The 25,729-nt window shown below is 41.7% G+C and overlaps 1 protein-coding gene across 1 annotated transcript in view; it reads right to left on the reverse strand.

The window, feature by feature from the left end:
- Positions 1–25,729, reverse strand: part of MAP3K15 (mitogen-activated protein kinase kinase kinase 15) — a 60,502-nt gene that overhangs the window by 9,862 nt on the left and 24,911 nt on the right. Inside the window, exons 12-19 of the mRNA XM_036440079.1 lie at positions 23,053–23,102; positions 21,423–21,518; positions 19,969–20,056; positions 17,747–17,880; positions 17,139–17,266; positions 13,277–13,407; positions 12,997–13,102; positions 5,274–5,431 (exon numbers count right to left, since the gene is read on the reverse strand). Coding sequence (XP_036295972.1) covers positions 5,274–5,431; positions 12,997–13,102; positions 13,277–13,407; positions 17,139–17,266; positions 17,747–17,880; positions 19,969–20,056; positions 21,423–21,518; positions 23,053–23,102 — 891 coding nt within the window. The remainder of the gene's footprint in view (positions 1–5,273; positions 5,432–12,996; positions 13,103–13,276; positions 13,408–17,138; positions 17,267–17,746; positions 17,881–19,968; positions 20,057–21,422; positions 21,519–23,052; positions 23,103–25,729) is intronic.

Genomic DNA, 25,729 nt, shown 5'->3' on the forward strand with positions numbered 1-25,729 from the left:
GAACAGAAATCTAGTCTCATAGTTCTGGAGGCTAAAAGGCTGAAAGTCTGAAATCAAGGTGTCATCTCAGCCAAGCTTGCTCTCGGGAGGCTCTAGGGGAGAACCCTGCCATCTTCTTCCCAGTTTCTGGTGGGGGCTGGCAGTGCTTGGCGTTCCTTGGCTTACAGACATATCACTCCGATTTCTGCCTCCACTCTCACAAGACCTTCTCTCTGTGTCTCTTCACATCATCTTTGCTCTGTGCCCAAATTTCCACTTTTTATAAAGACACCAGTCATATAAGATTAGTCCCATATAACTGATCCCATTTTAATTTGATTACCTCTGTAAAGACTATTTCCAAATAAGGTCACATTCTGAGGTACTAGGGATTAGATGTTCAATACATTTTTGGGGAGGGGGGGAGGATACAATTAAATCCTTAATAGTCATTTTTGGGAAAACAGATCCTTTTGTTTTAGACACTTCCCAGAAGTTTCTTGAAAATTTCCTGAAGGATTTTAGAGACACCAGAAATAATTTCTACAGCCTTTGCAAACACAGGGGATGTTATTTAATAGTAGCTTTCTAGATAGGAACAGATGGCTACGTAGGTAAATGCCTGTACTCACTGCCTCCCATAACCACATCAGAATTACAAAATACAGAACAACCATCATTCAGAACCACCTGAAAACTGGCTGAATGGAAGTCCTACAACTAGAGAAGTAAATAAGAAAGCACGTTGATACTGGTAAGAGGGGCAGAGGTATAGAACAGGCTGGTCCAACGCCCACATGTGATGCTTTTTTAATCAGGAAGGAGATGGTCTCTGAGGAGACAGCTCCTGAGGAACACAGGGCTCCAGCCCCACACCAGACCCCCCCCACCCCCATCCCAGGGTTCCAGAGCTGGGAATAAAAGTACCCATTAACAACAGACTGTAAAAACCAGCAGGGAATAAGGCTCAGTGACACAGAGGCTGCCAGGTGTTCCTTTTAAAGGGCCAGTGCACGAATTGAAGTTACAAGGTCCTGCTTCCTGAGCTCCAGTATCTGGGTGAGGGTCTGGGGGACCCACACACATACGGGGAGGAACTGGCTTTGGGGCAGGAAATCAAGGGGCAGCTTGATCACAAACAGGGATACTCTGGGGGGGGTGTCTTTGTTCCTATGCTGGGACCTACCCTATCATAGAGCTGACTGGAAGCCATATCTGTTTGCTCCTGCTCTGCCTGGTGATTCCCTGAGACCCCACCCCATCTTATTTTCAGCCCCACCCAACCTGTCTGCAGTGGCTTTGCCTTTTGAATGGCCTGTCCTTATTTAGGCTTAAGATTTTGCTAAAATCTCTTAAAACAAGCATGAATAAACCTATGAATAAAATGCCAAGATCTGACACCAGCACCAGCCTGCCTTGCTTCACAGGAAAGCCTCTCCTGGGCACCTCCAAGCCCATTACAAATAGCTCCTGCAGGGTGGAGCCAGGCAGTGGCTGACGTTGCACTCCCTGGAAGCCCTAGAGCCAGTGCACCTGGTGGACAACTTCAGACCATAGCATATTACAACTCTATACATCCATAATCTACACACTCAAGGGCAAATTCAGTGAGCACCAAACCCCCACTGAAGCCAGTCCTGCTCCATAAGGGTGTTTCCTGCATAGCAGCTCTCCCACTATAGCTGCAGCTGGTCATCAGAGCCAATTGGCCTGGAAGTCAACTCCTCGCAGTAATGCCAACACAATCAAGGCTCAACTACAAGACTATGCACAAAGCCCACACAGGGACACACATAGAGTGCCCAGCTCAGGTGACTGGAGAGGCTAATCCACTGGGCCCTACAGGACACCTACCACACAAGGCCACTCTACCAATTCCAGGAGACATACCAGCTCTACCTAATACATAGAAACAAACACAAGAAGCAGCCAAAATGCTGAGACAAAGAAACATGCCACAAATGAAAGAAACAGAAGCAAGCAACTACCGGAAACAGAGTTCAAAACCATGGCTATAAGGTTACCCAAGGATCTTCATGAGACTTTCAAAGATCATAGTGAGAATGTCAAAGACATGAAAAAGGACCAATCAGAAATTAAGCATACACTAACTGAAATAAAGAATAATTTACAATGTTTCAACAATAGAGTACAGGATTCTGAGAATCAAATCAACGATTTGGAATCCGAGGAAGCAAAAAACACCCAATCAGAAGAGCAAAAAGAAAAAAAAAGAATCCCAAAATAGGAAGAAAGTGTAAGGAGCCTCTGAAGCAACTTCAAGCATACCAACATTTGTATTATGGGGATGCCAGAAGGAGATGAGAGAGGGCAAGATATTGAAAACCAATTGGAAGAAATAACAGATAACTTCCCTTCCTGATGAAATAAATGAATTTACATGTCCAGGAAGTACAGAGAGGAACCCAAACAAGAGGAACCCAAAGAGGCCCATACCAAACACATCATAATTAAAATGCCAAGGGCTAAAGACAGCACCCGTAGCAATGGACTGTCAGCTGATTTCTCAACAGAAACTTTGTGGGCGAGGAGGGAGTGGCAAGAAATATTCAAGGCGATGAATAGCAAGGAATTTACAGCCATGATTACTCTACCCAGCAAAACTCTCATTTAGATTTGAGGGTCAGATAAATAGCTTCACCAACAAGAAAGAGATGGAGAAGGAAGAGGAGAAGGAGGAGGAATTTAAAATATGAACAATAAAATGGCAATACATATCTATCAACAATTGAATCTAAAAATAAATAAATAAGAAATCTACTGAACAAAATAAACTTGTGAATAAATAGAATCAGAGGCATGGAAGCATGGAATAGACTGATGAATCCCAGGGGGAGGGGGAAATGGGGTGGAAGAGTTTAACCAAAGGCCTTACCTCTGGACACAGGCAGTAGGGTGGTGAAGGCCTGGGGCGGATTGGGAACTAGGTAGAGGTGGGCAATTGGGGGAAAAAGAGGGACATCTGTAATACTCTACTAAACAATAAAGACTTTAAAAAAAGAAAAAAATATTTACCTTTACAACTTTAAAAAGAATAGTAGCTATCTAGTTTGCAATGAAAACTGACCTTACGTGCCAACCTAAAAACTTTAATATATTTTCAAAAACTTTGTATAGATAATTAGCTAACTTCCTCTCTCTTCTTCTTAAAGAGTACCCTTCAACACTTCATGTAATCCTGGTTTGGTGGTGGTGAACTCCTTTAGCTTTTCCTTGTTTGTGAAGCTCTTTATCTGACCTTCAATTCTAAATGAGAGGTTTGCTGGGTAGAGTAATCTTGGTTGTAGGTCCTTGCTATTCATCACTTTGAATATTTCTTGCCACTCCCTTTATGTCCTATGCATGAACTGAGCAAGTCACAGCCTCCAGACAGGTTTTCTGAGTGTTACAGGAATTTGGACAATCAGAAAGCAGCCAGCCATGGCTCTCGGGTAGACCCTGATGTTTTTCTCAACACCAGCTACTATTTATTCCAAGGCGTGTGACTGAAGCAGTAGGTAAGATTTTCAATGGCCCTAGTTGGCTCCACTATGGATAGACATGGAAGGGCTGGGGAAGGTCTCTGTTGTCCTCCAGTCCTGGTGTTCAGGATCTTATTGGGACTGCAAGTGCCAAAGGATACTCATTGACTTGAGTTTTTGGATTTGGAGCTTCCTGACAGTTGCTAAGAGGGTGGGGAGCTCTGAGAACCTTCTGCAGGGGGCTGCTCTTACGAAAACAGTTACAGCACCTGCAGTACCATGAGCTGGACTCAGCTCATGGGCACAAAGCTGCACTCATGCCTTTCAGTTCTTTCTAGCAAAGAGGCTGAGCTGGAGGCCTGGCAGAGATGAATAGCAAGGACCTACAAATAGCAAGGTAGGCTGAGAAGTAGGAAGGAAGAAATCACATTCCATCGAGCTGCTTTCATGCCCTATAACTTCATTGTCCATAAGTAGTAGCCATTTTACCTTTTGGGACCCCCCACCTCTCCTAGTTCCTTCTTAGCCTTGGGACAAACAAAAGAGCCCAACAGAAGGTCAGTGCTAGTAACGAACTCTTAAAGCTATAGCCCTCTTCATCTTTTCCAAGTGTACATGGAGCCACAAGCCACAGACATGACCTTGGACACACAGAGCTGTTTTGGCATCAGCTTTCCTTGGAGTCTCCATCAATCATGTCTCTTCCTCAAGGGAGCATGCCCAGTGGTAAAACCCTACCCACAGTGGCCACTAATCCTATGTAGGACTTCATGCACATGGGTTGCTCTTCCTGGTAGCCCTGGGAGGGTTTTATTAATTTTTAAAATTACTTCTAGGGGGGTTTTTAGAACAACAAAGGAAACATCGCTAGATACCCAAAGTTTCCCCTTTTCCAAACCCACTGTGAAACCTGTTCTCCATAGACACAGACCCATGTGGCCTTTGAGCTTTACCCAGTATAGAGGTAAATACAGATTCCAAATAAGAGGCTTAATTCTCCCCACTAAAAATAAGGGAAGAGCCACTCCTCTTTTCTTAGAGCATTCACTTGAGAAAACTTGTTCGTTCTCTGACTCTTTGAAACATATGTCAATATTTATAAAAGCTAAGTTAAGACTCTTTCCAGAAATGTTTTTCTGAAGGACCCATGAGCCATCTCTTTGAATGTCATCAGCGAGGACGATGATGCCCCTATCTATTGGAGGATAGGAGCCCAACTTCAGTGACACCTCACTCCAAAGCTACCTTATGTCTTAAAAGTCTAAGTTACTTTTCCTTTGGGGAAAGCCCATTAGCTAATAGATGGTCACCCCAACAAATCTCAGGTGAGCCATTATGACCAATGCTGTTGTCCAGTCCTTTCACTTGAGAACTAGTTAGCTTTTTCTCTTGAGAGCATGGAAATGGTTGCATTGCTTGGCTCAATAAAAAAATGACAGTTTTTTCTGTCTTAGCAGATTGCTTATGATGCAATCTGGTTGAATGCTTATTCAATAACTAGAGGCCTGGGGTACGAAATTCGAGCACAGTTAGAGTCCCTAGGCTTGGCTGGCAATCAGGGCCAATGGGGGCCTTCTGGCTGCTGGCCAAGGCCTCCCTTCCCTGGCTGCCACCTTCCTTCCTTCTGCGCTGCCCTCTGGTGGTTAGCACACATCATGTCAAGCAATCAGGGACAATTTGCATAATAGGCTTTTCTATATATAGATAAGACTGTATCCTTTCTCTTCTATCTTTGTAGAGGGGTTTCTGAATTGGGAGATTTTAATTCTATTTCCCTAAAACCAGCAACTTAAATCACTAAACATTTCTTACTTTGTATATTGCTACTTGAGGATCACCAAGTTCGTAGAATGGAGGCTTGCCAGTTGCCATCTCAATGATGGTGCAGCCCAGGGACCAGATATCAGCGGCAGATCCGTACCCGAGAAATCCATGATCAATAATCTCAGGTGCCATGTACTGCAGAGTGCCTATTGGGAAAAAAAGAAAACAAACATTGTGGGAACCCTATTGTTTCAAAACAAAGCAGACCATTAATAAACAAGTGTGTGATTATTAACTCTCATATTAATTGCAAATGGGGCCTGGTCTCAAACATGAATGATGTGGTTGCATCTTTTAACCAGAGACATGCAACATGCCTTCCTTTAATACTAACCATGTTGAAAGAAGAATGCTCAGCCCCTTGAAAAATGAATGGGCCCAATTCAATAAGCACATATTAATGCGTGCCAGATAGAGGGATACCAAAATGTAAGAAACACAGTGCTGGACCTTTGGCAGCTGCCTAGTGAAGTAGACAGACATCATGATAATGGTGATGATGATGATGATGGTGGCTGTAATAATAGCAAAATGTAGTAAGTACTATCACAGGTGCCTGGTTTGAGTCAGAGAAAACTATTGCTGGGTCAATTTGGGTCGCTGAGAAGTAAAGGCCAAGACAGGATTAGATAAATGAGAGGAGAACGGTTGGGGAGAATATATATGAAGGATAAAGGGGGGAACAGGATGGATGGGAAGGGGGAGCGGTCAAACTACAATGAAGGTCTGACACCTGGGAAAGGAAAAGACGAAGGAAGTATTGGGTAGGAAAGGTCTCAAATGGCACAGCAGCTCTCAGCTCCAGCCATGCCAGTGAGGAGTCCAAACGTTGCCTACTGTAAGTGTCCCACATTTGTTCTAGGAACTCCACCATGCTGAGTCATTGGCTAGAAATAGTCAGGGTAAAGCATGAGCATGCCATGAACATGGCGGCAGATCCAAAGGGGCAGCAGCTGGGGCTGCCAGTGAACCAGACTCCTGCTGTAAAGGTCATGGAGGTAGACAAAAGGATTTGGAGGACTTCTAGGCAAGGGGAAGAGCTTGAGCAAAGGTCCAATGAATGTGAAGTCTAGGGTGAGTTCAGGGAGCTATAAGCGATGCCTTACACAGGGCAGGGGAGGGAAGAATGAAGGAGGCAATGGCCAGGGCCCAGCCCAATGGCAAGCTGTGTATTCCAAAGGCTCTGGCTTTGGGCTTTTTCCTGTGGCCCATGAGCCACCACAGGAAAGGGGGTGATCAGACAGGGAGAAAGAGGGGCTGGATATTGAAGAACTGTTGCACCTATAGGAACAGGGAGGGCAACAAGAGTTCTGGCAGTAAAATCCTGGAAAATTTGCTTTCCTTAAAGCTGGCTTCCAAAAGGGCTTCATATCTTCCCTAAATGTACCCCCCCCCAATTTGTGCCCACACACTGCTCACCCACCAGCCTGGCTCTCAGGTCCCAAACAAAATGATCAGTTTCCACAGATACTGATTCAGGGGCCTCCTGCCCAGATAAAAGAGTGCAAAGGGTTGAAATAGTAGAGACTGAAGATAGGGGGGGTTGACAACAACTTCTTTAGAGAGAACTGTGCTGGGAGCTCTACCCTCTCTCATTCAAGGAATTGTGGAAGGACTGTCCTCAGAAGGGTGTGGGCCCATAGTGACTCAAACACGTCAGCATAAATCACACTTGAAAGGAGGCTACATGTGTTAGCATCTCCCATGGGCTCCTAGAGATAATGTTTGAGTGCAAAGGTTCAAAATTTAATAGAATGAACAGAAATGAGAAGTAAGGTGCAGCTTCCCAAAGACTCAGGGGCCACCCCAGTTTCCCTGCCCAAGGGATGGGCCCGGTGGAAGGGGGCCCACTTCCTCCTACACAAAGTCTTTTCAGGGTCCTTGGAGGCCCACTCAGAGTTTCATATGCATGTGTGTCTCCTGCAGGTAAGCTGCACAGATAGCTGGTTCCCATGGGAACGAAGCAGCTTAGAGAAACTGGGAGACCATAGGGTCTGCAGTTATGTTCATGCCTTTCTCACAGCAGGAGATAGGTGCATGAACCCTAGATACCAGATGTGAGACCCATTGTAAAAACAATGTTTTAGCGTCTTTTAAAAAGGAATCCTGCCCAAAGGCAGTCCTGGATCCCTCAGCAGAAAGAGAAAGAGAGAGATTAATGTAATGCAAGGGGTAAAATATGGGGGGGGGGGGGGGCCTGTCAGCTCAAGAACAGGCCCCTAAATATGACATGGGAGCTATATTTAGAGGGACCCAGCCAGAAAGTTTTAATAGTAATAGCCCACAAAGCCAGCCTGGATCAGTGTGAACCAAGTGAAAATGAGCTGTGGCCCTTTCCTCTTCTCCTGCAGCTTGTCCAGAGGGAAGAGGGGAGGGAGGGAGAAAAGAGAAAAGGTCCTGATTCCAGTGCTGTGTGCCAGTGGGCCAGCAGCGACAGGGGAGGAGTCTGAATGAGGACCAGAGTGTTAACTAATATGGTAGCCAGAACCCTTCCAAGGGTAGACTATGTTTGCTTTCAAAGTGCCATTAAGACTTTCTCTTTGAGAGCAGACTGACAGCTGTCAGAAGAGGGAGGGGAGGGGAGGTTGGGAGGCTGGGTGAAAACGGTGAAGAGATTAAGTACAGATTGGTAGTTATAGAATAGTCATAGAGATGTATAGTATAGGGAATATACACGGAGTGGCCAGATGATGATGATCTCTGAACGCATAATAATCTGGCCACTCAGTGTCTATCCTATATAATAAGAGGCTAATATGCAAACTGTCCCCTCAACCAAGTGTTTGACCAGCAGGCAGGCCGGCCAACCGCCTGTAGAGAGCGCCTGGGAAGGCACATGGGCATTTCTTTAAATTGTCAGCTAAATCCAGGGCGGTAGGCAAAGCCATGTGCTGGAAACACATTCTGCCAAAAGGCAGAAGTGTAGTCAGCTTGACCTTCATTTCCGCCCAGGTGTGGGGAGTGGGTTTTATTATGTAAATTCAGCCAAGCACCAGGAATGAATATGACCAGGGCCCACCCTAGAATGCAAATAATCTCCTTGGTCTTGACTTAGTAAAACTTCCTGGTATTTGGGGTATAAAATAAACACACTGTAGAGGCTCTGGGCCTCTGTTCCTGTCCCTGCCCGAGTCAGAGGACAGTGGTCCCACCCTGCCCCAGCTTTTTCCTTCTATCTCTGTGTCTGTCTCTTTCTTTCATTTTCTCAATCCCCAGCTGCCCCTACTCAGAACTGGACCTCTCTCTAGCTGCGCTGGACTTGGAAAAGAGAGAAGTATTTACAATCGCCCATGTCCCTTCTCTCTGGTCAGGCTGGCCGGACCCCACCCATGCACAAATTCATGCACCGGGCCTCTAATACACACACACACACACACACACACACACACACACACACACACACACACACACTGAGTGGCCAGATTATTATGCATTCAGAGATCATAATAAACTGGCCACTCAGTGTATTTACTAATATTGTAATTGAAATATAGTGGCAACCATACTTGGGTAAAAACTGCTGTTTGAATTTAACCCTGCTAAGTCTGGCTCTTGCAGCTGATTAAAACACTGGATACTTACCTCAACTTCCAGGTGGAGACCTGGAAGCTAGGGCAATTTTCCCTTGCCTGGGACCAGGACCACAGGAGATTAATTCCCACTGACTCAGTAGCTTCAGGGATAGAAACTGTAGATAACCTTTAGAGACTAACCATTGAGCTCTGCTTCTGTGTTATTCGCTATCGCAAGATAGGGCCACATTCCAATGTCCAGCAGGATGTGACTGGGAACCAACCCTGAGGGCCATCCCCAGTCTTTAGAATGTAGTCTTTAGGATTTAGAATTTAGAACAGAGGAAAATTCCTGTGGTTTGAACCTTTAAAAGGGACTGCCTACCCCTGAAACGGTGCAGTCCTGTGGAGACCACCTGCGTGTGGTGCTCTCGCGGCTGTCCTGGCCAGTTATTTCAATAAATCCTTGCCTGCTTTTTTAATTAATCATCAGCCTCTGGTGGTCTTATTTTGAACCCAGATTTCAACCCCACAACAGTAATAACTACATATGGTGCTAGTTGGGTATTTGAAAATGGGGGAGACCACTCTGTAAAGTACATTATTACCTAACCACTATGCTGTACATCTAAAATTAATAAAAATATTGAATGTAAATTGTAATTGAAAAATAAAAATAAATGAGAAACTAAAAATTAAAAAGACTTTCTCTTTATTAAGGGTGGCTGGAATAGTTATGGGAAATGACTGGTGCCCCAAGCAGGATGTAAAGGGCAGGGGGAGACAAAAATAAAATGGCTGTTATGATTATACCCTCTGAGTCCGACATGTTTAACATGTTAGTTATGCCCATAAACTCAATCTCTCAAAAGCTCCTGCCAGCTCTACTATCCCATGACTTCTAAGAGCAAATTAGTATTTATTTATTTTTTATCAAATCTCTCTGTTGCAATTGCTATGAATCAGGTACTAGTCAAAGCACTTCACCAATATTAACTTATTTAATCCTCACAAAGGCTCTATGGAGTAGGTACTATGAGCATCTGTTTTACTTGTGAAACAGCTGAGGCACAGAGTGGTTAAGTAACATGCCCAAGGTCACACAGCTAGCAAGTGATTGAATACGAATCTAAACCAAGGATGTTTACAGCCACAGACCAAAAGAGAGTTCCTGTTTTGAGTTTCACTCCTCTGTATTGACCCAAGAAAGATGAAAACATGTGTCCACAAAAAGGCTTGTATGTGTTCATAGCTGTGCCATTCACAATAACCCCCATAGTGGAAATAATCCCAATGACCACTAAGTGGTGGGTAGATAAACAGAATGTGACCTAGCCACACAATGGAAGACTATTCAGGCAGAAAAGGAACCAAGTGCCAACATAGACTATAGCACAGTGAACCTCAAAGATTGTGCAGTGAAAGAAGTTCCATGCAAAGGACCACATATGCTACCACTCAGTTTCTGGCAAATCTATACAGAGGGTAGATCAGCAGTGGTCTGGGGCTGGGTGGGAAAGGGATTTCATTGAAAGGTAGAACAGGGATCCTTTTGGATAGAAGCATATGAAACCTAGCTTTTATGGCTGCACAACTAGGAAAACTGACTAGAAACCACTGATTTGTGCACTTTAAATGTGTGCATTTTATAATATGCAAACTATACAAAAGCAAAGAGGACTGCCCTAATCGGTTTGGCTCAGTGGATAGAGCATCGGCCTGTGGACTGAAAGGTCCCAGGTTCGAGTCTGGTCAGGGGCATGTACCTTGGTTGCAGGCACATCCCCCGTGGGAGGTGTACAGGAGGCAGCTCATTGATGTTTCTCTCTCATCCATGTTTCTAACTCTCTATCATCCCTTCCTCTCTGTAAAAAATCAACAAAATATATATATATATTTTAAAGCAGAGGACTGATCCTGGTCATAAAGGCCCTTCCTCCTGTTCTAGCTGGTTTACACACACACGAAGATCCTTCAGAGGAATACAGGAGGGAGGGCTTCAGACAAAGAAGTTGCTCGAAGCCTTTGGCTCTCCTTTTAGGCTCTGGGAGCCTTTGGGCATTTGCGTGGAAAAGGCCCACTGTGTCCTCCCTGAGATTTCTGTTTTGTGAAGAGTAATCATATACAGGGGAATTTCCTACCCCACATGAGATCTCTTTTTTTATTATTCCCCAAACACCCCAGCATCATTTTGCAATGCAAAATTCATGCCTCCTCAAGCCAATTACTTGGGAAAATTTGATATGTGATAATGAATTATACATGACTTTTCTTTGTGAATTTTTTTTCCTTTGGGATGCTAATTATGAGGTAAATTGTTGGGGGGGGGGGGGTTATGCCTTGAAATAAGTTCTTGTCATATTAGAGTCCCTCTTGTTACATTTTGTCAAGCTAATCAGTGGCTTCCAAAGAGGATTCAAGTCATTTTCAATTAAGGTAATAAAAAAAATGTTCCAGTCTTATGTGCATATATACATACTCATATACCTGTTGATATATGTATATTTATATCAGAAACAATGAAAATCCAATACACTCTTCCTTTGGCAGATTATGGTGGAGTCCTCGATGCAATATTTTTTATTTTTATTTTGAGTGCATGTACCTCCCTGATTTACAACTGAAAAGTCATTTCTAATGTATAAAAGTTCCCTTCAGATAGGGAATGTGTCTCCATTATGGGCGTCCAATGGCCAACAGACAATAATTCTCTTGTTGAATAAAAGTCTTCCAAAGCTGAGACAGTAATCATCCAAACTAAGGCCAAATCTATCCACTGCACAGCTTGGTGCTGCAGGGACAGAGAGTAGTTATCTGCCTTTTATAGCTTATTTCAGAGCTATAAAATCACAAGCGCTGTTTCATAATTCCATTAAGCAAGATCTTTGTGATCCTTTTATTATACTATAGGGCAGTGGTGGGCAAACTCATTAGTCAACAGAGCCAAATGTCAACAGTACAACGATTGAAATTTCTTTTGAGAGCCGAAAACTGACTTCTACGCATGGGCCATGAAGTTTCGATTACACTGTTTGTGTGTGCCCACACATGGTATTTTGTATAAGAGCCACACTCAAAGGAGCCAAAGAATCGCATGTGGTTTTAGAGCCGCAGTTTATTGACCACTGCTTTAGGGGATCATAAACATTTACTTATCTAAAATTAGTACGGAACTTCTTCCCAAAGATGAATTTTTTTTTGCTATAGTTGCTTTTAAGCAGGAATCTCAAAAAGCCATAGGTAGTTTTAAATTATATATTTTTACTGTTTCAGAGAGGAAGGGAGAGGAAAAGAGAGAAACAATGAGAGAAAATCATTGATTGGCTGCCTCCTGCATGCCCCCCTACTAGGAATCGAGCCCAAACCCGGCCATATGCTCTTGACCGGAATCAATCCTATGACCCTTTAGTCCAGGGGTGTCGAACTCAATCAGAGTAGGGGCCAAAATCTAAAATCCAGCCTAAATCGCGGGCCGAATGGTTTACTGAACAGTCATAAACTGTCATTGTGATGGAAACGCAGCGGAGTACAGTGATGACAGCGCGGTGCGGGCCACATTGCAAGGCCTGGCGGGACGGATTTGGCCCGCGGGCCTTGTGTTTGACACATGTGCTTTAGTCCAAAGGCTGATGCTGCATCCACTGAGCCAAACCGGCTAGGGCCACAGGTAGCTTTTGAGCACCATTCTACTCATTTGTCTTGTAAATAGAAAGCTAGCTGGCAATTTTAGACCACTCTGTGACTCCAGTCCCTCTCAACACTTAAATGATTCATCACTGACACATGGAAAATTAGTTCCAATCCCTCAAACCCACTTAGAGAACCATATTCCTGTCCTTGGAAATGTAATCCTATCAAAGCATGAGGTACCAGAATTCACTCAAGTAACAGGCTATTTTTATGACAGACCAATAAGATATCCTACTAAGTTGTCTGAGGAACACTGTTGTTCACAATTATCTATGATTCCAAATTATGTGCTGCTAAACTTGAAAGTGATGCCACCATTTTGCTGATTGCTTAGAAACCCTCAGAAACCTCAGCACTACACTGACCCAAAATTTGAAGGCAAAGAAGGAAGGCAATCTTGTTGCCACAGTAGCTGGCTAAGTGTGGCATTATGACAAAGTTCAAACAATTTGAAATTTAATACACTGTTCACTTCAATTATCAATTGCCCACATGCCAGCTCTGCTTACCAGCAAAAGTCTCTGCACATGCATTCACTCCTATAAGACGTTTAGAAGTTCCAAAATCGGAGATTTTCACCACTCCACTATAGGTATTCACCAGAACATTGTCACCCTGTAGAAAAGAAAGAACGTCAAATGCTTAAAGACAGATTTCAAACACACACACACAAAACAACAATAAAAACAAAAAAAAACAAGGAAAGCAAAAGCAAAACAGATTTGGGCCTTATGAAACAGTGATCTGAGATGCATTTCCAAGACCTCTTTGGCTCAGACAAGCAAATACCTTTATGTCTCTGTGCACAATGTGGTTTTTGTGGAGATAGTTAAGGCCTTCCAGGATCTGCTTAGTGTAAACCTTGAGGGTGGACTCCTTTATCGGCCCCCACTTTGTTTGCAAAAGAGAAGAAAGGCTTCCTGGAAATGAACACAGCACAAAACTCATCAGGGTGACGAAGATTGAGTTTTAAGAGCGCAGGGAAATACAGTCAGGTGGTGTTTTGATCCTAATATAAGCACACACCAAAATCTTTGCAGCTGGGCTAAATGCAATGCCTTTACCTCCATATGTTGCCTGTTTCCAAATGAGTGAGCCTCTGCAGCCAGAGAAGGGACTAGAAGTAAGTCAACACACCAGCCTGACTGGAGGAGGAGGAGAGTGAATTGGAACCACTTGTGACCCTGGAAATTCAGCGGGCCACCTTTAGGCTTAGCTCTGTTCAGCTTCACAAAGTCAGAAGAGGGCAACAGTTGCTCTGTGACCTTGGGATGGCTGGCCCAACCCTGTAGATCCTGGATGTACGTCTCAGCCACTCAGCTTGGATCAAAGCCACATCTTACACCACATCCTGAATTCAGAGGTAGACAGGACCAGAGAGAGGGGCTTTGTAGGGCAACAGGGACCAGGATCAGTGGAGGCTGGGTCTCTGCATCCTCATTATGAGAAGTCCCCAATGCCAGTTCATAGGGACAGTGACATCTTAGCAACAAACTCCCTGGCAATTATACTACTGTGTTTCCCCAAAAAGAAGACATCCTCCGAAAATAAGACCTACTTACAGGTTTCCTTCTGAGTGAAATATAAGGCATCCCCCCCAAAAAAATAAGGCCCCCCCCACTAGGCTAAATATGAGAGATTTGTTCCACTGATTCTGAAAGAAATGGAGTCACAAGAAATTCACCAGGAAATTCAGGAATTGGATTGTTATGATGATGTTCCAGAAGATGATGACATGACTGTCATTGAATAAATGAGTAAATTCTTGATACTGTAGGATTCACAGTTTGTCTGGTTTGTGTTGACAACTACCTTACTACCATACCATATACAGGTAATAAATTTCCTTTATTTTTATTTAACAATAAATGTGTACCGTATTCTTCTTCATGGAAAAATAAGACATCTCCTGAAAATAAGACCTAGCATCTTTGGGAGCAAAAAATAATATAAGACACTGTCTTATTTCAGGGAAACAGGGTATTAAACATTAAACCTTTAGGCCCAAAGTAAACCTCCCTTTACTTTATTCTGATCCTATTTCAGAGCTCTTTACCCAGAGTTGTGGGGGAAACAAAACAATCTCGTTATGCCTCAGTCTCCCTATCTGAAAAAGGGGATGTACACATCTATTGTCATCCTTAAACCTCATACCTAGAATATTAATTAATGTGAATAGTAACTGACATATTTTCTGTTAGACTATGAGTAACCTGAAGGAAGAGGAAACTTTATTTCTCTTTAATGTAATCCTCAAAATCAAGCCCACTGGCTCTTAATATATATTAGTCAGGTTCCTACTATTATAATAGGCTCTTAATACTTGTTAGTTGAATGAGTAAATATAGATTTCAAACTGAACTTTTTACATTTGTATCAAGATTGTAATTATCATTATTAATTTTAAAATTATTTAAATGAAGACTTCTTTGCTCTCTGCCACACACCATTTTAAGAGCTTTACTTACATTTTCTCATTCAATCCACCCAAACCCTTACTAAGATAGGGTCAATATTTCTCCAATAATTATTACCACACCTGTGGACGAAAAGGGGCCACATGCTAACCTAACTCAGGAAAGGCCTGCGTGGAGGCCTTGAGAACTCAGAGACCTAACCACAAAGGATGGTCTGAAATGAAAACCTTTAATGAAAAAGCAGTTTACAGTGGGTAGTCATGTCCTAGGCCAGTGGTCGGCAAACCGCAGCTTGAGCCGCAGTTTGCAGACCACTGTCCTAGGGCCTAGGCCAGTATCTTCCCTGACAAAGAACAACTATGATCTTTCCAGAGCCTATTATCTTTTTGCAACTAAGATAACTTACCTGTGGAATGTCAAGGTAACTTTAACTTTCCTTTTTCTGGACCCCTCAGGGCACAACCAGGATGCATTCCCTCACTGTTATTGTAATCGTGTTAATTGTTGACTGTTAACTACCTTACACACACCTGAGTAAAGAAGCACCTGTCTATCATTTTACTAATTATCCCAGCGTTTTTCAACCGCTGTTCCGCGGCACATGTTGCCTGGTGTGCCGTAGGTGCAGACAAGACAAGAATTTTATAATTTTTCACTATTTTGTTTACTTAATATTTCATAATAAAGTAATTATAAAATACTTTCTTTGTGTTTATTTGATTCCTATTCAAGAGAATTACTTTATATATAGTCAATATAGGCACAGAGTTAAATTTTTTAACATTTTCTAATGGTGGTGTGCCTCGTGATTTTTTTCATGAAACAAGTGTGCCTTTGCCCAAAAAAGGTTGAAAAACACCGAATTATCCAATCCCAGAGGTTTCCCCGATTTGCTTTCTCCCCTAATCTATTTCCAAATGGATTTTATGTAACCCATTTATGTCTCCTCCTTTGACAGTAACGTATAAAACAAGGTGAGCCCTTAGCCAGTCTTGCTCAGTGGATAGAGCATCAGCCTATGGACTGAAGGGTCCCAGGTTCTATTTTGGTCAAGAGCACATTTGTAAGTTATGTTGCAGGTTCGATTCCCCAGTAGAAGGCATGCAGGAGGCAGCCAATCAATTTTCTCTCATCATTCATGTTTCTATTTCTCTCTCTTCCTTTCCTCTCTGAAATAAACAAAAATATATTAAAACAAGGTGAAAAACCATCATTCTCTGGAACACTATCTTAATACGTTAAGATTCTGCTTCCTGGAAAATGTCAACAGTTTGGCTCAAATAAACTCACAAAGTTTCTTTACAGGTTTTAATGTGTGTGATTTTTTTTTTAACGATAACACAACAATCATGGTAGTAACTAGAGGCCCGGTGCAGAGGGGTGGGGGTCCCTCAGCCTGGGCCGCAGGCGCAGGGGCCTGGGACCATGGGGTGTGAGGTTTGTCCCGCTCCTGGGCCACAGGTTCAAGTGCAATCGCTGGTGGGCGGGCAACTTGTCCCTCTCTTAGGCTGTAGCCTGGCTGGTCCTCATTCCTCTCCCTCTTCCCTTCTAGCTTTGAATTTTGTGCCTGGCTGGTTCCCAGGGTTGAATGTCTGAGCCATTACAGTGTGAGGGCATGAGAGCATGACGACCATTTGCATATTAGCTCTTTATTACATAGGATTGTTATTTCTCCACTTTAGATTTCATTTAGTCAGTCAGAAAACGGAGGGCACAGAGAAGTAAAGAATTTGCCTGACGTCACACAACTTGCAGACAGACCAATTCAAATGAGATGATCTGGCTCGACACAGGAACTCATACTCCTGCTGCTTTGGGGGATTTTGTAGCTGAAGCACTGGTGTTCGATTTCACTGTCAACATGTTATTTTTCAATGTCATTTTAATAAACCTATGTCCTGCTTTGTCAAAACCACCTTTAAACTCCTAGACTGTGAAGGCCTCAAGACTGGAGACTATGCTTTACTCATCTCTGTCTCCATCACTCAGCCCCAGTAAACCCTCAATGAATATTTGATGATTAAATTAAGAAACCAGAAATCAAAAAAGAGGAATCAGAAATCGACTGTTTGTGACACTGGAAAGTGGCATCCAACTCCTCTGAGAAATACACGCTGCTCTCCCACCTCTGAGAGGCCTGTCATTCTTTAAATGGCAGGATGGATAATGATGTGCATATTACATCCCATCAGTGATTTTCAGAGTGTGAGGCCAGAAGGCCAGCGACTACTCACCCCCAGGCACCTGCTCCATGAATATCTTAATGAAGCCATCTTCAGAAACAGAGCCCAGGTACTGGACAACATTGCGGTGCTTGAGGTTCTTGTGCAAGGCTATTTCCTCATGAAGAGACTGGGAGTACCTAGTAGGAAAAACAAAGCCAGTGTCACCTGCCAAATCCCAGGGGCTTGGGGTCCACATTCTATCACCAGTACCTGCCCTATTGTTGGCCATCACTTCTTTCTGGAAACTTTCTCCCTTGGATCCCATGATCCTAATCAGCTTCCCACTTGTAAATTAGGGGTAATAATACCAGCCACCAAGGGCTGCTGGGGACCAAAGTGGGTCAGATTTCTCAGACACCCATGGAGTGCCTGCTGTGTGGTAGGTACTCATTAAATGGCTGCTGTTGTTATTATCACTAGTGTGTTAAGGCCTGAACTCTTTAACCATCCTTGGCCTCTCTCACCAGCCCCCATGAAGGGTAGTGTTCTAGGTTTTGTCCTCATTTTGCAGATGGCATAATGTTCTCATCCTTAAATCCTTTGTATCATTGGTGGTGGACATGGGATTTAGTTGTGGAGGTAATGACTGAAGAAATGGGAAGGTCTGCCCCACTTGCCTGCAATCTTCCTCTGGGATTTCTTTGATGGCTATCCGTATTTGATTACTCAGGTTTCTCCCGGCATACACGATCCCGTATGAGCCTTTCCCCAGCACAACTCGATTACCATTCAGATCAAGGTCATACTCATACTAAAGAAGGAAAAACAAGATAAAAAAGCACACCACTTGTGGAGAAGCCCCACAACAGCCCAAACATTGTACTGCAATTTTTATTTTTTAATTATTTTTTAATATGTCTTTATTGATTTTAGAGAGGAAGGGAGAAGGGAGAGAGAGATAGAAACATCAATGATGAGAGAATCAGTGATTGGCTGCCTCATACATGTCCCCTGCTAGGGATCAAGTCTGCAACCTGGGCATGTGGCCTTGACCAGAATGAAACCTGGGATCCTTCAGTCCACAGGATGATGCTCTATCCACTGAGAAAAACCAGCTAGGGCTGTACTGCAATTTTTAAAAACTTCTGAAGCCTGGCTGGTGTGGTTCAGTGGTTGAGCTTCGATCCATGAACCAGGAAGTCATAGTTCCATTCCTGGTCAGGGCTTGATCCTCAATAGGGGGCTTGCAAGAAGCAGCTGATCAATTATTCTCTCTCATCATTCGTGTTTCTCTCTCTCTCCCCCTTTCTGAAATCAATGAAAATATATTAAAAAAATAAAAACTTATGACTAATGTTCAGTACCAAGCAAGTCACATTTCTTAGGTTATGTTCTTTTAATGAAATACTTATTTTAAAGGGGTAGAATTCTTAGTTACCCATCTATTCATAACACGATTTTATGGAATAGAATCCAAGAAATTAAAAAATATGGCTCATCTGAAAATTAGCTGGCTCACCCTTTGGAGACTACTCCCCATTTTAATGCTGCAATTTAAAAATGGTTCTTAGCATGTTAACTACCCCAAATAGGTGTTTTCCTGCATGATCCCTTACCAACTTGTTAGAAAACAAACCTCTTTCTATAACCCAGAAAGAATGGGAAGGCCAATAAAATTAAATTTGTGTTAACACAAAGTACATATGCTGGGCCTCCTCCCCTCCTTTGGATGTATAAATCCAGCATTACATACACTGTAGAAATTGACCTATAATTAGGAGCTATTTCGTTCCCAAAAACTTATCATCAAAAGTTGATGCACAGCTGCATTCTATTTTAATGGTTGCCAACTGGTGGTCCACAGACCACTGGTGGTCTGTGAAGTCCGAAAGGTTGATGACTACTGTTCTAGTTGATTCTTCTTGAGGATTAAAACAAATGGAACTCTATGCTGAGCAATATTTACATAAAGCAGAAGCAACAACGGATTATGTCTGTTGCTTCTTATGCTCTACTGTGCTGACTTACGGAAGTACAGAGAACAGCGTGCATGCATGCCTCTTTCCATTTATTTCTAGAGGTGCTCATGACAATTAAGGTTATAATGAGTCCCCATTACTGTCTGATTAAACCAGACATCATCAATCTGCTCCATAAAAGGTTTTTATCGCATACCTTTCTCTGGCCTACATCTGTTACCTTCAAAATACATCCCTTAGTTCATTCCTACAATAAACATTGATTCTAAGCTAAGAATTCAAATACCTGACTCAATTATTAAAATGACTCCTTTATATTTTTCTGAAAGAAGCTTCAAGGAATTAATTTCAGTGTAATTTGAAAGTATAATAAAATTCTATTAAATTGTAATCACTGGGAGAACCTGAATTAATGGCAAATCTGAATAATTGAGCAAGATTTAAATATATGCATAATGGTGTACTACAACTGTGCTGTTCAAAAGAGCTTATGATGATCCTAATTTCTTAAAAATGATTTAAAAATTGTTATGTTTAATTTATTATATGCAAGTAGCTATAACTAAAGTCACTGTAGGCATAAATGAAAAAGTCTGCTTCTAGCTGGTCAACCATTTATCTTGTAATCTCACAAACATGATTAATTGGCTTAGAAAAAACTTATCCAGAGGTTGTGTATAACAGAAAATTTTAGTCTAGTCCATGCCAAAATTTTCTTAAACATCATGGCTGAGAGTTTTTCTATAGAGATGCATTAAATTTAATCTCTGAAAGCCATGGATAGTGATGGTTAGCGCGTTCATAGATGAGTATTTTTAAATATACATTTAAACATTTTTCACAAAAAATGCAGTATTTTCTTTAAGCATCAAAAATATAAAAAATAGCCTTTTCCATGTTCTAGGTCTTCTGTGACTCACCTCTAAGGTGTCCCCATCAGAGTCTTCTTCCAGCTGCACTGCATAGACCACTTCATTTGTTATCATCTCTTTAACCAAAGAACAAAATCTACAAGAGCAAATGTCACAAAGATGCTGCTAATTATGATCACTTTTATTCCATAACTTTAGCCATCTTACATTAAACTACAATAAAATATAAAACAAGTTTTATAAGTTCATGGAACAATCAATCCACTCCTTGATTTGACATGGTACTTTAATGGTTATCTAATCTAGTTCAAATACTGACATGATACTTGAATCCCTTCTATACAGTATCCCCACCAACTGGCCAACCAACTGATGCTTGAACATTCTAGTGATGGAGAAGTCGTTACCACATAAGGCACCTCATTCTTTGAAAAACTCAATGAAAAATATTTCACTTATATTGAACTAAGACTTCTTTTATGTGGCTTTCATCCACAGATTCCTTAGAATTAATTCCTTTTTTATATAACAGCCCATTAGAAAAACTTAATTTTACTATGTTCCTATTAAGTTTTTCCTCCCTGTTCCCCAAGGACTTGTTTGTGAGTCATTCCACTAACATAATTACTCAAAAGTGTTCCTGGACTACTCTTTAAGTCTGTCCCCGTGACAGTGTTCCAGGGATGATTTAATCATTACTAAGGACAGTGGGGCCATCAACTCTCAAGTTCTAGACACTCCAGTTATTGGTTGGAAATAAGGTGTTTTACAGGGGAGGTGTGAGTAGGAAATGCACAAGGTGGCCTCATCATTCTGTTGATGCAGATTAAGCTTAATATCAATTATTATGCATAATTTTTTTCTCAAAAATCCTACTGGGCCATATCAGTCACTTCCTAGATTTTGATAGTTATTTGTATACAAATAATTAGAAACTTTGTTTAGAGTTACCATAGGACCCCAACAAATTAAAATTTGGCTCCAAGAGAAATGAAAATATGTCCACACAAAAACTTAAGTGCAAATCTTCATAACAGCATTATTAATAATAGCCCAAAAGTGGAAACAACCCAAATGCCTTTAATTGATGAACATATAAATTAAATGTGGTCTATCCATACAATTGAATGTTCTTCAGCCACAAAAAGGTATGAAGTACTGGTACATGCTGCAACACAGATGAACTTGAAAGACCACATATTGTATTTTATTTATATGAAATATTTCTTTTGGGAGCGATGAAACTATTCTAAAATTAGATGTGGTGATTATTGCAAAACTTCAAATGTACTAAAAAAAAACACTAAATTGCATACTTTAAGTGTTTGAATCATGTGGAATGTGAATCATATCTCAATAAAGCTGTAAAAATATTTTTCCTTAAGTTAAAATTTCAGGAAAGGCAGTAGAGCAAATAAATATTTTTCACAACAAAGGCCCTTTCAAAATGATTCACCATAACTATCAATAGATTGCAAATACTTGAACCAGGTATAACTCACCTATTACAGTGCTCTTCAGTGGAAAAGCAGATCTGAAAGTCATCAGAGTTATCATAGATGTGAAGAAGGCAACACTGTTCATCAAATTCGGATATGCTATAAAAATTTAAAACATTAAGAATGTTCTTACATATGTCATATTAATTTTTAAATTTAGGGAACAATCTAATAACAGCTTTTCTTCCATTTTACAAAATTTTAAGGTTTATTGTTTTAATGAATTTAAATAGTAGGGACATTTATCTTGCTTATGTTTGAGTTTATATTTACCAACTGACTTTATTATGTATCAAGAACTTACTATATATTCATATGGGCAACAGGAAAGGGGATAAAATATAGTATTATATTTTATAATTTCATAAGACAGGAAAGGTATTTGTGAAATAATTTATTATAGGAATTTCTAGACTTCAAAAATACCCTACTTTTTTCTTAAGTTATTTCTCTCCCTTTAAAGTGATGTGAACTTTATGCTACAGGTGATTCATTCAGTGGCCTGTGGGCTCAGAATCAGAGAAAGGATATAGAACTGTATAGTGCAAGCCCTTAATTTGGTGGAATCTAGAAGAAACTGAGACCTAGACAGGCTGTACTTTCTCAAGGTCAAACAGCAAAAAAGGCATTAGAACTCACAGCTACTTCAGACCTGCTCCCACCCTCAGATGTGCTGATAGGGTGAGACTCAGAGGATAGCTGTAAAAATTTGAGACTTGAAGTCTAGACCCAAATGGTCACCACTGCTGAACTGAAGAGCAAGCACCACACCTCTCCTCAGAACACCCCACCCCTTCACTATAACAATGTCCAGGAGACCTCAGCCAAGTGTCATTACCAAGTAACTCCCAGCTTTAGTTGGGGGGGGGGGTTGTCCCTAAGAACTTGCACAGTATTGGATCAAATAAAAAATACTTCCTGCCGAAACCGGTTTGGCTCAGTGGTAGAGCGTCGGTCTGCAGACTGAAAGGTTCGATTCCAGTCGGGGGCATGTACATTGGTCACGGGCACATCCCTGGTAGGGGGTGTGCAGGAGGCACCTGGTTGATGTTTCTCTCATTGACGTTTCTAGCTCTCTCTCTCCCTTCCTCTCTGTAAAAAATCAATAAAATAAAAAAAATACTTCCTCTTTCTATAGATATAATTTCATTATTTTTTTTTGAAGTTTGAGATAAGAGAGTTTGGTCTATTACATAGAAAAAAGACACTGAAGTATGCAATAGACTGCCAATTTCAGAGGGAAGGGGGGCAGGAAGAGAACTTATATGCATATATGCATAACTCATAGACCACAGTGCAGTGAAGGCCTGGGGAGGGGGAGGGAGCAGACTGGAGGGGGTGAATGGGAGACAAAAAGGGGATATATACAATACTTTCAAAATAATTTTAAATTTAAAAAAAATCAAGTTAAAATACCCCTCCCCCCTCCAAAAAAAACCTACTCTGTAATAACAAGCTAAGAGTCGTTACTAGCAATACATTATGAATTAACTCAGGTAGGGTAACAAAAGAGAAAATAGTACATTTTCAATTCCCTTAACAATTAGAATATCACATTATAAATAAGTGGAAACATTAAGTAATCATTATCTATATTAAAAAATAATCACATTTTATCTTATGTTCTTCTTACCTTATTCCCTTAATGGAAGTGGCTGCAAAATTCCATTCATGGGTTTGTTTCTGCAGGCACCAAAGACAAAAGTCAGTAGCTCGATTTTTTTTTTCCATGCAAAGAATAATTTTTGGTTTCATTCTATAGTGAATCTCTTCTGCTATTTTACTTTTTAAAAATAGATATATTTTGCCGAAACCAGTTTGGCTCAGTAGTAGAGCGTCAGTTTGAGGACTGAAAGATCCCGGGTTCGATTCCGGTCAGGGGCATGTACCTTGGTTGTGGGCACATCCCCGGTAAGGGGTGTGCAAAAGGCAGCTGATCAATGTTTCTCTCTTATCGACGTTTCTAGCTCTCTATCTCTCTCCCTTCCTCTCTGTAAAAAATCAATAAAATATATTTTTAAAAAAGATATATTTTTATTGATTTCATAGAGGAAGGGAGAGGGAGATAGAAACATCAATGATGAGCAACAGAATCACTGACTGGTGCCTCCTGCATGCCCCCTATTGAGGATCAAGCCCACATCCTGGGCATGTGCCCTGACCAGGAATCAAACTGTGACCTCCTAATTCATAGGTCAACACTCAACCACTGAGCCACACCAGCCTGGCTACTATTTTACTTTCAATAGAGGTTTAGGGATTAGAACAATATATTTTGCATAATTTGGAAACCAGAGGCATTTTCTAATGTATTATAAACATTCATTTGTTATCTCTAATCTAGTTTAAAGCAAATTATCTAAATTTGAAATAGAAACAATAAGCACATAAGTACACAATGACTGGCCTTTCATATTCTGTCAACATATAAGGAACATGCTAAAATGAGTGTGAGAACAGCCCATGTAAGGTGAGTGACCTGAAAAAATGTTTGGAGAAGCAAGAATGTGGCAGACACCAGTCAGTGTTCACCAATCTTTATTTCTTTTTCTTTTTAAAAAGTATATACTTTATTGATTATTTTACAGAGAGGAAGGGAAAGGGATAGAGAGTTAGAAACATCGATGAGAGAGAAACATTGATCAGCTGCCTCCTGCACACCCCTACTGGGGATGTGCCCGCAACCAAGGTGCATGCCCTTGACCGGAATTGAACCCTGGACCTTTCAGTCCGCAGGCCAAGGCTCTATCCACTGAGCCAAACCGGTTTTGGCCATTTCTTTTTCTACCTGGGCACATAAATAAAACACTTTTCACAGCCTCCCTTGCAACTAGCTTGGACATATTTTGACCTTCTGACCAGTGGGATGCAAGCAGGAGTGATGTGTCACCTGCATGCCTGGTTCATAAAATCCTCCACATGACTGTTGTATATTCTTTCCCTATTCACTACAAGATAGAATAGGAACCCTGCCAATCCGTATAGCATATGAGACATAGATAAACTTTTATCATGTTAACACACTGACATTTGGGGGTTATTTGTTTTAGCAGCTAGCCTACATGACTAACTGCAATTTCAATTTGTATAAGATGCACTTAAAAAAAAAATAACTGTCCCCTTCCACAACTACTTCCTGTCCTTAAAGTTTGCACAAAACTGGGCCTCAGAAGGAATGTCTGAAATCCCAGTTTCAGTGGCCATAGACGATATTACCAATATATCACAACAATAATTTAAAATAAGGAAATACATTTGATTAGTCTGAGGAATATCACAAATTACCAGCTAAATCCTCCTGCCCCCCAGAAGAGAAGTGTAAGAGCCAAATGACTGAGCATATCACTCAGGAGAACACTTACAAGCAGTTGGGTGACAAATTTCTTGAAGCCATGACAATAGGAACAACTGGGCATATGGTTCCCAATAGGAAAAGATCCATTCATACCTGTTTATTAAGCACCTATTATGAGCCAGGCAAGGTACAAGCACTGAAGATATAACAGAGAACAACGATGTCCCTGCCTTGATGGGGCATACGATACAGGGAGATGGACAATAAATAGCAAATTAATAGCATGATGGAGGATGAAGAGTGCTGCAAAGAAAAATAAAGCAGGGAGGGCACTGAAGTGGGGCAGGAGGTCACTATGCTAAACCAAATCTTCAGGGAAGGCCTGATGACTTTGAACAGAAAAAGTGAAGGTGAAGGAATGAGCCATGCAGATATCTGGGGGAACAGTACCAAGCAGAGAAAACAGCACGGGCAAAGGCCCTGAAGTAGCAGTGTGCTTGGCCTGTTTGGGGACCAGTAAGGAGGGGTCTGAGTTGACTGAGTGAGGGGTAACGGTAGAGGGGGTTGGAGAATTCAGGAAGGAGATCACACAGGGCCTTGGAGGCCATCATCAGGACTTCAGCTTCTACTCTGAGATGGGAAGCCACCTAAGGCTGTAAAAGATGAGAGCCATGACAGCAGACCCGACCATGTAGAGCACATGTGTCAAACACAAGGCCTGCAGGCCAAATCCGTCCCGCCAGGCTTGCAATGTGGCCCGCACCGCGCTGTCATCACTGCACTCCGCTGCGTTTCCATCACAATGACAGTTTATGACTGTTCAGTAAACCATTCGGCCCGCGATTTAGGCTGGATTTTAGATTTTGGCCCCTTCTCTGATTGAGTTCGACACCCCTAATGTAGAGAGACTGAGTGTATTTCAAAGGAAAGGCGTATTCAAAGGCACTGAAAGAGAGTAGTGTTGCAGAGCAGGAGTCTGCCTTTTGGATTCAGGTAAAGAAATATGAACCAGGGC

Source organism: Pipistrellus kuhlii, unplaced genomic scaffold (assembly GCF_014108245.1).
Source record: "Pipistrellus kuhlii isolate mPipKuh1 unplaced genomic scaffold, mPipKuh1.p scaffold_m20_p_16, whole genome shotgun sequence".
Classification (NCBI taxonomy): Eukaryota; Metazoa; Chordata; class Mammalia; order Chiroptera; family Vespertilionidae; genus Pipistrellus; species Pipistrellus kuhlii.